General features: G+C 34.1%; 1 protein-coding gene across 6 annotated transcripts in view; it reads right to left on the bottom strand.

Annotated features, from left to right (window-relative positions):
- Window positions 1–2846: 2846 nt before the first annotated feature.
- The window catches only part of YTHDC1 (YTH domain containing 1), a 36283-nt gene continuing 22695 nt past the window's right edge, over window positions 2847–16434 (bottom strand). For 2 of the 6 annotated variants that reach the window (XM_034671731.1, XM_034671729.1), the window contains 8 exons: window positions 13242–13326; window positions 12085–12251; window positions 9497–9579; window positions 8236–8272; window positions 8100–8163; window positions 7932–7994; window positions 6081–6239; window positions 2847–3850 (listed from right to left, as the gene is read on the bottom strand). In XM_034671731.1, the coding sequence (XP_034527622.1) occupies window positions 3626–3850; window positions 6081–6239; window positions 7932–7994; window positions 8100–8163; window positions 8236–8272; window positions 9497–9579; window positions 12085–12251; window positions 13242–13326 (883 nt within the window). In that variant the 3' untranslated portion in view covers window positions 2847–3625. The remainder of the gene's footprint in view (window positions 3851–6080; window positions 6240–7931; window positions 7995–8099; window positions 8164–8235; window positions 8273–9496; window positions 9580–12084; window positions 12252–13241; window positions 13327–16434) is intronic. The other 4 variants (XM_011237492.3, XM_002929456.4, XM_034671730.1 and 1 more) reach the window with 3 other exon arrangements.

Below are 16434 nucleotides of genomic sequence, written 5' to 3' on the forward strand. Positions count from 1 at the left end.
AAGGGAAACACAAAAGTGTGAGATTTAGAAACAAGAACTTCTTGAGGCAAAAAATTAGATGACCTGGATGACTGTAATTTAAGCTGTTAAGATTCCTATTCCTAAGGAATGAATTTGAGGTCTAAAAGCTTGTCTCCCACCCCACAAAAAAAAAATGTTTGGTCCAATAATGTCACGTGCCTCATTTTTAATATCAAATTGCATTAGACATTTTTTTCTATCCATATCAATTTTAAAAATCAAGATAAAATGATTCATGTGTCAGTCACCCTTACCTTGAGGTCAGGAAACTCTAGAATAGTCAGTGAAATGCTGGGAGCAATTCTCATTTCCTCCTCCTTATTCCAAACATCCAACATCCCTTGGGATAATTTTAATAGTATGACAAAGCAGGATCTATGTCCTTCAGAAGTGACCAATGCATTCTACAGCAGGATGAAAAGAGATATCCAGAAGGAAGCTATGCCTATGACAAAATATTCTCAGTGAGTGAAAAGTCAGACATTCAAGTATTAGTTCTGTATGAGATCATGCATTAAATTTGATCAGTCATCTGTTACTTTGTCATTTGGAAACTGTCCTTCCTGATGTAATTCCCCTGGAGCTGACCTTACTATCACCTGCCTCTTTTGCCTCCCACACTGGCTGGTCAAAGAAATCCACTTCCCTGAACACACATCACATCGGAGCTGGCTCCACGAAAACTAGCATAGCTATTCAGTCCTTTTGAGGAACTGATACAGAACTCAGTGGAAAACTGACCTCTCCCCTTCTGACACTGGTAAGTATATGGATAATAGAAGACTGGAGGTAGTGATGGGCATTTTTAGAACACTTAGACTACAAACAATAATAAAGCCATTTCAGAGGGAAAGCAAAGCCAAAAGAGAAGTGACATACCTGAATTTAATTTCACTCCCTTGAACTTTTACTCCAGATAATAAAACCCCAGACTGATTTCTAAACTTTGAGTAACTGAATTTTCTGTTTCTGACTTGAACATATGGTACAATGTATGTTATTGATGCAGATATTTTTAGAATTAACATCATAGAGTCCATGGAAGAAACCACTCCTCTCACAGTAAGAAAAACTGTTATGTCTTCAATTAGCTAATCAAACATTTCAATTTTACAGTCTATTATTTTGACTCCTCTGCATAGGGGAGAAAAAATTATAAAGCAATCTTTTATACCATGTTCCTGTCAGTTTTCTTACTAAAAAAAAAAAAAAAAATCAGGAGAAAATTATTGTAAGGATTAAATGAGCTAACATAGTATACAGAATAATGTCTATTAGTAAGAATGTAATACATGTTAGCTTTTTAGAATAAATTAAGTAGATAGTTAATAAGCTTCTTAACACTCAAAATACAAAGCATAGGTTAACTTCTAAGTGACTGGACACTTCAGGAAAAACCTCTCCTTAATAAGTAAGCTTGAAGAAAATTATGTTTAACATCCTTAGTAGAACCTAGGACCATTGTTTTAAACATATATTAATTTATGTTCTACTTCTTTCCAAAATAGATGAAGTGGCTTCCTCGGAATAACCAAATTAGATTAAAATTGATAAAATATGGATGGAAACTTGCTCATCGATTGCTACTTTTGTCCTCTCGGGCAAGTTTAATCTCTCTGGGCCTGTCTCCTCATCTATAAAAATAAGAATGGGATGTTACAGGAGAATGAAATAAGTCAGTAATGAAAGCACAAAGTACTTTTACATACTAACTGTTCAGTATGATTTACAATTTCTTATTACTATTATTTCAGGAAAATGACTTTATTACCTAATTTTGTTTAACTGGTTATTTCTTAAAATAATACTTCTAGTGATTTCACTATACCTTAGAAGTTTTCCGGGGGAAAAAACCCTTAGCTATTAACTTCTATAACTTACTGATGAATACAAACATCAGTGAAGTGACTTCCCCTATATTGACTGTTTTCAGTCTACCTGAAGGCAATGCTGCCACTAGAACCCAGGTTTCCTAACACACAGTTAAATGTTCATTCTTCTCTACCACACTGCACACATTTAAAATAAATCGTTAGGCTTTATTTCTGAAACAGGTAAATAAATCTACTAAATATGAGTGCACGGAAAAAATATTCTAAATGCCAGGGAGAATATAAAAGCAGTAAACTGATAGTTTTAAGTATCTTTCAAGAGTGAAGTTCCTGCATTCCCCTTTTCAGACCAACACAGATTAAACCTAAAATTGTGACCATGACTTGGTACAGACTACAAGGTAAATAGGACACTATATGAAAAAAGTGGTCATATACTTAAATATCCCAAATGTTTAAATATTCAACTTAATAAAAGCCAAAATTTTAGGTATAACTCAAGAAACTGAAATGCAAAAAAGTCTTTTGTAAACTATATTCTTGTGTGGCTCTCTATTTTACATAGCTTGTTACCAGTGGGAAGGATTGATGGTTAACTTAAACTATGTAACTGTAAGAGGTTAATTTAAAAGTGTATTTTAAAAGTAAAATAGAAAAACATCTTTCAAGCAGTTCACTTATCGAAAGATGAAAACAACAGAAAACCTGAAATAAGGAAACAATCCTGTGACCAGAGTAGATCCAAAAATGTTATCAGATGAATAAATACTTAACCAAATACAATATAATTCCACCATGTACCATTAATTCTTATATTAAAAATAGAACTAAACTTTTAAAATAAGTGGCCTAGGTCAATCACTTCTGCTAAAATATGCAAAAAAGGGGGGGGCAACCAGGGTTCCTACAGTTCCTAAACACACAGCATTATTTTATGTCCACTAATGCATAAGAAAACAAACTTGCATCCAGACAAGAAAGAAGTACAACAGGTAAGTGTCAATCTTTACCAATTTATTTTATACAAAACAGTAGCAATGTAGAATATGGGAATTATCTTCCGCTGCCACACACGCAAGTTGTGAACATTCCAAGCCAATGTATACAGTTTGGAGGGGAAGGCTAAACGACAGCATCAACCATGCTACTGAACATAGGAATTTTTTATTTAAAAAGATTAAAAATTAGATAGCAATGTCTTCTTAATATTGCTCTCATTATTGAAGACTGAAGAAAAATAAAAAGTGACTTTTTAAGATTAAAAAAAGAGGGAAAGGGAGAAACAAAGAGGCTGCTACAACACTGCCATACTGTCAAACCATCATACTTCAATATTTGCATACTCGATAGCAGCATTATTTTTACTGAACCGTGTGCAACTACTTTTAGAAACACATCAAAGCAAAATATCATGGCAGTCATCAATCAAGATCCAAAAAAAAGAAAACAAACAAAAAATAACTCTAGGATGAACACACTTTAAGTAGATGAACATTTATGGAGAATGAATCAATATCTACATTCTTGGACTGTTCCATTCTGCTCCAATAGAAGTGTCAGCTCAAACTGTCAACTGTGCATTTTTGGAGGATTTGAGTTTTTCCAGTTCTTATTATACTGCATGCTTGGAACAAAGAGGGATATAATAAACCCTTCTACACAATGAACTTTAAGTAGACCGCTGAAAATAAATTTACTACTTGTAAACACACACAAAAAAAAAAAATACAAGATTTTTTTATCTTTAAACAATCAGTGCTTCCAAAAGCGCATTATCTTCTATATCGACCTCTCTCCCCTCGGTCTCTGTCCCGGTCACATAATCGCTCTCTTTCTCTTTCTCTATCACGTCCTCTATCTCGTTCTCTGTCTCTTCTGTTATCTCTAGGGCGGTCTCGCTCTCGCTCCCGATCTCTTTCCCGGGGTCTACTTCTCCGACCACTGACAACAGCTTGTGTGCGACGAAGGAAATCATCCACCCTCATGTCATAATCATGCTAGAAAAGGTTAAGAAATGGGTTAGATTTGTTTAAAAAAAAAAAAAAAGGAACTTAAGAGTTCCTATATTGTAATTACTATATGGTAGAGAAAATCTAGAGAAACACACTAATGCGTTAATTCATAAAACAATTTTGACAGTGCTTAGAAAAAGGATTCTGATGTCTTACTAGACACCTACAACAGAAATTATTCAAATCTTGCTGAAACTCACTTTGTGAAGTCTGCTATATAACCTCAATGACTTTTCCATCCAACCTTTTTAATAAGATTTAGGCCAAAGTAATCACCTGGTGATGACTATCAACCATCATGGATACAAGCCTGATGCCAACTATGCTAAGCCTCATCAATGTTTTTCTGCAATTGGTGAACCCTACTTTTTTTCCTTCTCTGATTCTACTAACCTGAACCAAGTCTGCCCTCTTATGGTAAAATCAGGAATTCTTACATTCCATATTTTCTTTCAAACTGAATAACTTATGAAACAGGATGTAATTTTAAGAAAAATAGGAGATTGTGAAGTCTAGTCCACACAGACCTAATAATACATAAAAGGCTGAGGAGGACGAGAGAGGGTAAGATGAGCAATTGTCCAAGTGAGGTCCAAGTTGTCACTGTGGCTACTTAAAGCTCGATCCCTGCTTTTTTATTTTTTTTTATTAATTGATTTGAGAGAGAGAGAGAGAGAACATGAGCCAGGGGGAGGAGCAGAGGGAGAAGCAGACTCCCCGTCCAGCAGGGAGCCTGATGCAGGGCTTGATCCCAGGACTCCAGGACCACGACCCGAGCCGAAAGCAGCTGCCCAACCGACTGAGCACCCAGGTGCCCCTCTGCTCTACCTTTCTACTCTTAGTTCTCAACTCACCTTTACTTACTTAAACTTGGTCTTTTTTCAAAAAGTCAGCTCAAATATTCAGAATATAAGGTTCAAAAACACAATTCCGCCTTACTTCTCACGAACAACGAATACATGAATATATTAGCATAATATATATACACTAACGAAAGAATTACATAAAAAGGACAAGTACCCTTTACTAAAAGAATCTTATAAAGAATTCCTATTTTGAAAATTATCATTTATAAAAGGCATTTTTAAAAACACCACAACCCATCTAGCCAACTAAGATTTCATCATACATAGACCATGTATTTCTTCCTGCGTGACTGAAAAAAAAAGTCTATTAGTCAATTAGGATTCTTAAACTGTTTCACTGAATATTAAAGATCCTAAAATGATTTGATTTTGAAGAATTAGTATCCTTACAAGAATAAAAAAATAAATAAAAGTATCTCAAAGATAGGCTGGGCTACTCTCACTGTCCCTGTCAAAAATGCATGCTCTTCAACTAAGTGGGAAGATAAAGAGTGTTTATTTGGTCCATCCAAAAAACTCATCAAGTCGAGTATGGGGGCGGGGAGGAGGGCAGGGATGTCCAACCAGTACATCCTATTCTAACAACCAAACTACCTTTCTAGGAACATCAAATTTATACACAAAGGAACTGTAATAACAAGTACAAGGAGACAATTTCAGTTTCAAAAAATAAAAGTACTATTGGGGGAAAAAAATGAATACCAACCATTTAATAATCTCAATCTAACCAATTTTATAATGAAAACCCAGAAATCTCAAACTAGAACTGCCTTTTATTCATCCTGTTCTGAAGTGATCAAAAAAAGCTTTTCATATCAACCATATCAAATTATTAGAACCAATAATTACTAAAAGACGATTATTCATCTGCCTTTCTTAACATCTGTTTGTCATTTGTTAGCACTGTCTTAAGAATCAGAAGTGAACTGTCAAAATCTGGCAGAGAAATAATTAAATGAGACTAGAGATGACCTGTTAACTAACTTAATACACACCATCTATCCTATGAAAAGTCCGAATATACAGAAAGCTTAGAAATACCTATTTGTAATAATACAGTTATAATTGAAGACCCCTGTATGGAAAGAAAATATCCTAGTATACGATATCCCTATGATATTACCTAAGAGTTACAAGTAGAAGTTGCCTCAACTTGAGCAATCTACTTGATCAGTGAAAAGAAATATAGTCTATTTAAATAATCCAAAGGGATTAGTCATTTTTAATAAAAACAAGTTGTGAATTACTTCACAACAGCATTCAGTAAGAACATGAAACAGTCCACCATTCAACATAATATAGTATCCCCAAATTTAAATTATCAACAGAATTCAAAGTAGTTCCCTCACACTTGAGCCTTCTCGTGCACTTACTACTCGCTTATCTCTGTATCTTGCTTCATGTGGTACTGGGTGATGTCCTGAGTAAGGGGGATGAGCTTGAGGAGGTGGAGCATGGTGCTGATAGTAAGGATGGTGTGGAGGTTGTTCCATTCCAGGATAAGGAGCCTAAAAAGAAAACCACTTCCATAAACATCTGCCAAATATCCTTGTAAATAAACCACTCTTAGAATTTTCCTTTCCAAACCACCTATCCCAAACAATTAATTCAATAATCTTACAATCCATTTACTCTAATGACATTAAGGTTCTTCAAAATGTCCTCTTTATGTGCTTGAAGGTATGTGCATAATGAACTAATTATACATCCTTTAAGATTTAACAGCTTACACTTTCATACCATATCACTTAAATACTAATAGAACACAACAAACCATTATACAATGCCTACAATGAGCTAGGCACTGTCCTAAGCACTTTATACATCCTATTTAAATAATTCTCACAGCAACCCAATGAGATAGGTACCGGTATTTCTGGTTTACAAAAGAGGAAACTGAGCCACCAACTGGTTAAGTAACTTGCTTAAAATCACACTGCTAGTAAAGAGATAGATCTGGGACACAGCATCAGGCATCCTAGCTCGAGAATCAATCATCTTAACCACTATGCAAACATCTACCCTTAAAAAAAACCTCCAGGACCTACAGAATTTTTAAATGCCATTATAAAATGAGTTAAGGGCAAATCAAAGATTATTTTCCTAGTCAGCACCAAGATAATATTGACTTTTTAAAAATTTCACAGAATCTAAAGGAAAGCAATCTTATAATTCATCTATCTGTATACAGTACCTTAAGTGAAATAAGTCAGATGAAGAGACCACATTACAGGCAGCATTTAAAAAAAAAAAAAATGAACAATAAAAACTACTTAAACTTCCAAGTTTTTTATTTCTCAGGAATTAATGCTTCGGTTATCTCAATACCTTAAAAGATACTCTAAGAATATTCGGTTTTCTTACAGAAAGAAAAAAACTAAAAATTATGCACAGGAAAAAAAATTATGCACAAGATTTAATTAACCTTTTTTTTAAAGATTTATTTATTTATTTTAGAGGAAGAGAAAGCACAAGTGGAAGAGGGAGAAGAAGAAAGAATCCCAAGCAGACTCCATGCGAGCATGGAACCTGATGTGGGGCTCAATCTCATGACCTGGAGATCCCAACCTGAGCAGAAACCAAGAGTCAGACGCCTAACTGACTGTACCACCCAGGGGCCCCTAACCTTATTTTATAGAAAGAATTTAATGAGTATTGGGATCAAGCACTATGCTGAACTTCACACGTATTTTGTAAATTATCTTCTCCACACTCCCATAAGGTCAACATTGATATTCATTAAATTTCAAACCATACAAAGACAGGCACAATGTCCGTTTCATTCACCAACCCAGCGTAAAGCAGAGTGCCCTGCACAGAATGGGTACTAACTATTAATCTGATGAGCCAAAGAATGAACAAATGCCCACTGAGTTTTACAGATAAGAAAAACTAAGAAACGTATTATGAAACTTATCCAAGGTCACAGAGTTGAGAAAGGAAGCCATGTGAACCCAGGCAGTTTGCAATACTAGGCACTAAAATAATAAACCATAACACTTATGAATTAAACCTGTATTAACACAAATCAAATTATTCATTAGTCTTTAGTTTTAAAAATAGCCTCCCAACTATTTATCACTACAGATTAATATATTTTAAGTCTCTTAATGGGTAAGTGTAACAAATTCCAAATAAGCATTCAAAATATATGAAAACTGTGAATGAAATTAAACAATTTGCAAAAAAAGAATACAAACCATTCCTTGCCAAGGTGGTGGTGGTCCCATGTTATGAAATTCCCTCACATAATCATTGTAGGACTAAAATGAAAAATATTAATGTCAATAATAAAAATCAAACCCAGAACTATAAAGTAAATAGATCCTGGTTTTATGAACATTAAACATATAAAATAAAACACTTACCCCATTTAAAAACACATCTCGGCGAACTCCTGAAAATCGTCTGTTGGGAATAAGATTTGTGAAACTAAATTCAGGTAATTCATAAACTAGTTCCAAGAATGTAATTTAAAACTAAGCAAGAGTGAACCCAACTTACCTGTCTACTTCCTGGTATCGTGGATCCTTTAAATACCCTGTTCAAACATCAAGCATTTTAGTAAATCAAATTTATATTTTTCATTATGGCATTATAATTAAACCTTCCTTACCACTCATTTCAATTCTTCCCATGAAATACAGTGATGCTATGATGCTATTATTGTATTATTCCATTTCAGATTTTCTTCTCAGATTACATAATAATCTAGGAAGTAACTAAATAACTTACTGATATCACAGAATTATAAACTGCTAGAGAGGTTTTCATATGAATCTTCTAAATCCATACCCAATTTTCGCTAGATAGAAAATTTCTTCATTCTGCACCATAAGGAAAGTAAGGGCAGAGGGATTATCTTGAGGACACTGTAAAAGGACTTCCTTAAAACAAATGTTTACCTTCCACCTTAAGTATACACAGGCTTTGCTAAGTCAACCAGATAGTTTTAAAAAATGAAGACTTAAGGGGGAGAAAAAACTGCAAAAGCCACAAAAATGAAGATTATACATTTTAAGTGAAAGAACCATGGTGAAAAAAGAAATATTCTTTCTCCCTTTCTTTAATAAGGACTCAGCAAATTAAAATGTAAAAACATTTGCGTGGCCATGTTACTGGGGAAAAACTAATTTCATTCTCTGGACTATCCCATTTGAAGAAGAAAGAGGTTTATCAAGCCACTTGTTATGTAAAAATGCTGTAACGCTAACACCAATTTTCATATTGCCTAATTTTTATAAGTGTATTGCTGTGTTAGTAAGTATCTTCTCTTAAACACAGTTTGCCTTTTTTAATTGTGTAAAGGAAAGACTAGCTGAAAAGCTGTTGTGTAGATTACAAACCAAATATTTCTCATTCCTCTCTAAAACCATATAGTATAACTTCAGTGTCTAATTAAAGCTATATGCCACATAAGATACTAAGTATAACAGGAAATAAAAAGCGTAATAAAGTGTAAGATCACTGCTTTCCCTAACCACTTTTAATCTTAAACATTTGTGCAGTTTCCATTTGTGAAATAATTATAAATTAGCAACACTGGGTAATTAACAGATCATGATAATGAGTCACACTAAAATGGATTAGATAGCCTTCATAAAACAGAGGGATTTATGTGACAACTACTGATAATTTCCTATGGCTTAAGTAGTCCTATGGCTAAAGTTTTCTCACTGTTAGAACTGCAGGATTATAATAAATGTTTTTGTGTTGTTGTTTCATAATTTTAAGTCAAATATCTGCAGGATTATAAAATATTAACCTGGTCTCTGGTGAAACTCAGGGGCATAGTCAATCCTTGGTTTCTTTCTGCTGTTATGAATATCATAATCTTCTGGTCGACGCCTACACAAATTAGACACATTAGAAATTAAACCAAAAACTGCTGGGAGAACAAACAGCAATGCAAGAGTTTCTGACAGAAGTAAGTACAAAGAATAGCCCATTATTTCCTTTAAAGTAACATCCTAATTTCTGGGGAACAAATCTTAAAATTTCTAAATTTTAAATTCCTCTAATTATTATAAATCAATCCTTGAATGTATTGCTGGAAATAGATATTCTCTGTAATCCTCATACTATGATGAAAAACTTGGAAAGAGTAGTTTGCTCAAAATAAATAAAATTTTAGTACTCCACACAAAAGTAAATGAGCAGCCCTCAAACTAATGTAAATATCCAGTTTAACAAAACACTTTTCCAAATAAAGTCCCCATTCAGGTGAAAAAGCAAGGAAATAAAAAAAACTATCATCATTATACACAAGAGGTTAACTCTAAATCTATATATTCAAACTTATTAATATCATTTTAGAAGAAGTCTAAACAAAATTAAGAATTTCTTATTTCTTTTTGCTTTGCACAAAATTATGCTTTTCACATGAACATACAGAAAATATGATAACTTATTAAAGTGACTTTACAGGAAAGTTTTGAAAATCTTACTACTTTGAAAAACTAATTTCCATAGTTAATAACATTTAGAATTAAGGGAATTTTTTCTAGAGACAATGCCTTAAAATAAAACTGGAAAGTAATGGGGCAGTTTTAACAGAGTTCATAAAACAATTTCAAAGTATATTCTTTAGAAGGTGAAATTTTACTGTCTACAGAGGGCTGCTGTTTACGGTCTCCCATAAATCTCAATGGTTAATGTAATACATCATAAATACACTTCATTTTATTTAGCATTTGATAAAGAACTACACAAAATAAAAACAAAAATTCCAAGTTTTTTTGGTAGTAAATATCTTTTTACCCTTAATGTCAAATAAAAATTCTATAATAACCTGGCATCACTAGTTTTCCAGCTATTTCTTTATCAACTGCTTTCATTAACTTTTCCAACACAAGTTCACTCAAACTGCAAAGCGCAATAACCCCAAACCCCCAACAAAATAAAAACAGTTTGCATCTACAATAATTAAGACTAAGAAAATTAAAAGCTGGTTTAAAAAATAAACATACCGCTTTCTTGTAGTTTGGGGAGTGCATTTACGACCGGTATAAAACATGATAGTAACAGTTCATATAGTAGTCCAACTACTGACTTTAAGCTGTAAGCCACATACATATATGGAGGCCCTGGCAGGCTTGAGAGAAGGTGTAGTGGTGTAATAAGAATAGTTTGCAGTCCATTGCAAAACTGAGGTAAAAACTTCACTTGTATATATTGTATTGCACTGGAAACCTCTTAGCTTAAAACTTCAAAAGACATCTTGGTGTTCAGTCCTTTAAGGCCAAAAATAAGGGGGCTCTGCCAGGTTTCCTCCTACCTACTCGACAGTGTCCTTTTTAAGCTCAAAGAAATGGGGACTCTTGTTGGATTATCTGTACCTACCACAGGATGTTTCCACCAAAAGGAAACTTAACCAAAGGTTTCATCCCATCAACCATACATCCAACAGTCTTTAGCAGAATATTTTAGGTTTAGCTGTATGCAAATCTACACAGGGAAAGGTGTTGGGTAGAAGGGTTTAAATCAGTCCTTTGCAAAGACTTCTCCAATTCTGTAACAAGTTAAACCCCCTTTTCCTGGAAAATGCTGCTTAGTTCATAAAGTAGTGATCAATAACCATGACGATCCTCTAAAAAACACTTTTAAGTCCACAGGTACTGCCAGCATCTGGAAAAGTTGTTAACAGACACAGCAACAGCCCTTCTTTTCGGTTTGTTGCCGGGTCTCCCAGGGCCACTTGATCCCCTTTGGAAAGAACCTATTGTTTTCAGAAGCTCAGCAAGATGTGTGAATTCACTGGGTACATGTTAGAGAATATCTGGCAATGGGGTTAACACATCACGGTGATAAAATTTGAAACAGTCCCAATAATGCTCCTCTTGAATATCAAGATAACTTAAAATACTTTATCCTCTAAATGAGGCGTCATCTTCTGAAAAAACATTAGTGATCCTTTATAAAAGTCCCATATCTGATAAGGCTTATCCAGAGACACACCTGAAAGAAAAGGCTTTTTACAAAATATTAACAATTTTTGCAAATAAAGACTTCCTCCTCTTCCTCCTTTCTAGCCTGTTCTGAGCAACAAAGGCCTACCTAATTTCAATTGTATACATTGTATAATCAGAATATTATCTAATTTAAACTGGTTATCACTCTTTAGCAAATAATTTTTTTCTGCATAAGGAAAGATCCCCATTTTCCTCTTGAAAAATGACTGAGACCAAGGTGACCATGTGAAATCCTCAATGAAGCCACAAACTAGTCCATGCAGCTTGATTTGAGGATTTTCTCTTTCTTCTTTACCGCAGGACAAACTTTTGACGAATCACATTCCTCCATCATGTTATTCTGATACATGTGCCTATTATCAGTCCAAAGAACGTTTCTAACCTTCCCACATCCCGGACTGGTTCTCGACGGGATGGACGTCCTCTTGATCGGGGCTGAGAATGCATTCTTCTCTTGTGACGCATTTTATGAATGACCTGATACAAGTCAATACTTTCATCGGGGGGAAATAGAAGACAAAGCTGGGTTCCACATTCAAGTTCAATTTCCTAGAACAGGAAAGTAGTAATTTACAAGACGAAAACAGGAGAAACTTTCAACAGACTTGTATTTTCCTGAAGTACGAGAACAAAAACAGACTGACTTGGAAACTTCCTTCTCAAGGCTGATGATCATATGGGATTCCAAAAACTTCCTTGAAAGGTTTTGAAAAAAACCTTTCCGAAGTGTTTCATTTATTTATATAAGGGTAAAAACTAAAAATGTAGACTCTCCAAAGTTTAATACGCCAATGCAGTTGCTTAAAACTCTGTGACATCTGTCCTCTACAAACAAAGGAATATTTCTTTGGCAAAATACAAAAATATCAGGAGTTATCTACCTTAACTCAGCAGAGGAAAAACATGTTAGTGTGTGCCAAGAACTTTGATAATTAGCAACTGCTACATACACTAAAATACATTAGATTAACTAACAGAGGTACTAATGCCTGGACTTTTTTAAATGAGTTTTTATTTTAAACTACCAACAGTTTCATTTATGAACAACGAAAGCACACCACTTCTGGTTCAAAGTTATGTGTAGAAACTATGAGGGTCAAAGATTTGGGTTTATTTTAAACCACCACACTTTTAATTTCATTTGCAGACTTGAAAACCTGGGTACATATACTTTTTATACAGCTTCCTTCTATTCAGAAAACTTCAATGAAGATGTTATAATGGCATGTCGAAAATAATACAAATTGCAATAATAATATAACGAAAAAATTTAAAATTAGGACCAGAATTTCTCTTCTTTAAAAAGTTTTTTCAATTGTATTAACGAAAATACCATATAAAGATGCCTGTCTTTCAACATTTATGGAGGTCTTAGTAAATGGTCAAAATCACAGTAATAATGAATTCCAAATAAGAATACTTTCCTTTGATCTATCACATGAATTCTTTCAGAAATGGCTTAGAAATGTCCTTCAATAAAAATCTCTAAAAGGACTGATTAAATGTGTGTGTTTTAAATAATCAATTAAAACAACAAACCTGTCCATCACGTCCAATCTTTACTGGTTTATGTTCATTCCAAGGATTGGTGAGATGAGCTGACTTAGTGAAGGGTAATTCACGCCTAAATACAAAGTTATGTCAATTACATTCTTTTGCAAAATCCTTTAGGGACCTTATACTAAACTTCAGCAGTTAATCTTGATTTAAATGTGACTAAAATTTAAAGAATCACTTAGACTAGTAGCACTTATTCCCCAGAGAAGAGGAGCCCCTTTAGAGATTTGTTCTTTCCACGTTCTCCAGTGTTCTCAAAAAAAAGCAAAATAAGATAGTAATTAAGACCATGAGCTTAGAAACCAAGACAGTTTGGGTTTAAATCCCAGCTCTCTCTTAACTTCTGAGCCCAAGTTTCTTCAGCTTATAAACATTATCACTACCTATACTTCATACTTGTTCTCAATAGTGTGCAAATGAAACAATATATAAAACGTTTAGCTATCTCTTGCTTCTGTGTACTCAAAAAAATTGTTTTTATTAACTAATCAACAAGGAGCTGAACTTTAATCAGACCGTTAATACCAAATTAAATTGTCCTCTACCCTTCGTTCAGGCCTGCTCTCCCAGATTCAAATGTCACCTCCACCTTTTTTAAAATAAATCTTTATATATTTGAGAGAGTTAGAGCATGAGCTTGGGGGTGGTGCGCAGAGGGAGAAGCAGAGGCCTCAGCTCTCCCCCTTTCAGTAAGGCAATATTCCCTACTACCCAAGGAATGGCTCTTGACAATATGAATGTTTACTTATAAATTCATCTATCTGCACACATTAATTATGCACTTCACTTACATTACAGTGCAGTACCTATATAACTTAAACAAACCCTGGCTCTATGCTCTGAGCCACAGGGCAAAATGGTCTCAACAACATAAAAAGGATATCCTATATTTTTATATTCTTTATCAATCTAGCACAATGCTGAATACAAACATGACATGCAATAAATACCTGCTAATTGTCAAGAAATAATCAAATTAACAGCATTTGATAAGGTTTTATCTATGTGTGCATTAAAGTGAGTAATGCCAAATTAAATAAATGTTTTAAAGAACTATTTATTGTATCTACGATACACATGAAAACTGCTCAGTCCAAAGACATACAAGGATGAGTAAAATAAAGAGCTGCCTGAGGGGTCCCTGGGTGGCTCAATCAGTTAAGCAGCCAACTCTTGATCTTAGCTCAGGTCTTGATCTCAGCGCCGTGAGCTCAAGCCCCACATTGGGCTCCATGCTGGGCACGGAGTCTATTTGGAAGAAAAAAAAAAAAGAGCTGCTTGCATTCCTAAATTTTCTTCCACAGCTATCAAAAAAGAAAAAATGAGCACACACAATTATTTTGGTAAAAGAATGGGTACCACAAATAGAACAGACAAGTTTTGTTGTTTTTAATATGGATGGCCATATCTATTTTAGAGAAGGAAAATAATCAAAAAATGCTTCCAGAAGTAGCATATGGGATATGCCTCAAAGAAAAGTGACCCAAGAAAAGCCAAATGTCAGAAGCTAAGGAAGGGAAGCAATGAGAGAGCTTGTGCAAAGGTATAATGGAGAAGAAAAAACACAAATAAGAAACTGATCCAGTGAGTAAGCTACATAAGCATTTATTCTAATCTTTTACAAATTTTCTTAAAGATGAATACAGAATGCTCAAATTTTATAACTTCTTTAAACCTTGGGAAAAAAAGAAATGTATATCTAAAGTCAAAGTAACAAGGTGGCATGCTCTGTGGTGATGGTGATGTGAACATACAGAGGAAGTGGCCTATCAGTAGTGGAAATGCCCACTACGTATTACTAAAGAGCTTGAATTCTTAGTGTAATATTCAAGAATGTATACATATACAAAATATATATACAGATTTTAACTTCTCAGACTATCAGAAGTTAAAAGAAAAAAAGAAGACTATCACTAAGTCTACACCAAAGTCTAAAGTATCCAGAGTGAAATCTCTATCTAGTTAACAATTCTTTGTGCTTTAATACTTAGATTTTCACTCTAAACTTCCAGTTAAAAAAACAGTTATATAGGAAAGGAATAAATAACCTACAAGCCACCAAAATATAGGAAAATGACAAATTATTGCTGCACAAAGTTATGTTATTTAAATATTAGCAATGGAATACTGAAAGTCCAAGATAAAACCATATGTTGAACTGGTTGATTCACTTGGGGTTAATCTTCTGTGGTAGCACTGGTTCTAACTAGCTAGACTCTACACATATTTTTCTGTGTTGACAAATGTCTACCTATAAAAACCAAGAACTGTGAGGCCCTAGGCAAAACAAAACTCAGAATATGTTAAGAGAAACTGCAGGACCATGGTCATCACAATTATAGAATAAGCATCCTAAAAGTTACCTTTTGAACAGACACATGTAATGATGAAGCCCTAGCTTTACTGTGGGTACTCTGAAGAACATGGAAGTAACTCACTGATTTAAGGGGCCTGGTTAAGTGGGAACAAATTAAAAAAAAAAACAAACATACAAAGGTACAAAGGTTCTTAGGTACTGGACAGTGTCAGATTATTAAAGTTAAAAGGAATAATGGAAAAATCCAAAAAAAAAAAAAAAGAGAGAGAAAATGGGTTATCTGGAATGGACATTAAAGGGAGGACCATAAAATATTGTCAATAGATTTAATTCTGGATGAATGACATTTCTTAGAGTACAAACTTATTTTGAACTAACTCCCAGTGGCAACTTAAATAAGTCACTTTTTGTGGCTCCTCTCCTATCTGCCAACATGGCACCATGTGGTCGTGAACTTCAGTGTGTCTACAAAATACCTGAGCCATTAGAAATTTATCAGTTTGGGGAGTATCTCAAGATTCTGAATTTTAACAATCAGATACTACTGATGGAAGAAAGCTAGGGACCACACCCAAAGAAACTTATGTCTAATTATTATTAAATCCAAAGGGTGCTTAAATAAGTCTATAACTTTTGTATCTGAAAAGAAAAACACTGATAGCAGTTACTGTTACTGATAGCAAAGCCTTGTTTATAAAGTTTGATACTTTTAACTCTGAGTCAAATGTAATTCTCAGTTTATATAAAAAACTTAAGAGTACAAGAGACTTAACAACGAAGTACAAGAGTAAAAAAGTACAAGAGACAAGAGACTTACCAAGGAAGTACCAATGTAATAATTACAAGCCCCTCAGAACT

This window comes from Ailuropoda melanoleuca, chromosome 11, assembly GCF_002007445.2.
Source record: "Ailuropoda melanoleuca isolate Jingjing chromosome 11, ASM200744v2, whole genome shotgun sequence".
Lineage (NCBI taxonomy): Eukaryota > Metazoa > Chordata > Mammalia > Carnivora > Ursidae > Ailuropoda > Ailuropoda melanoleuca.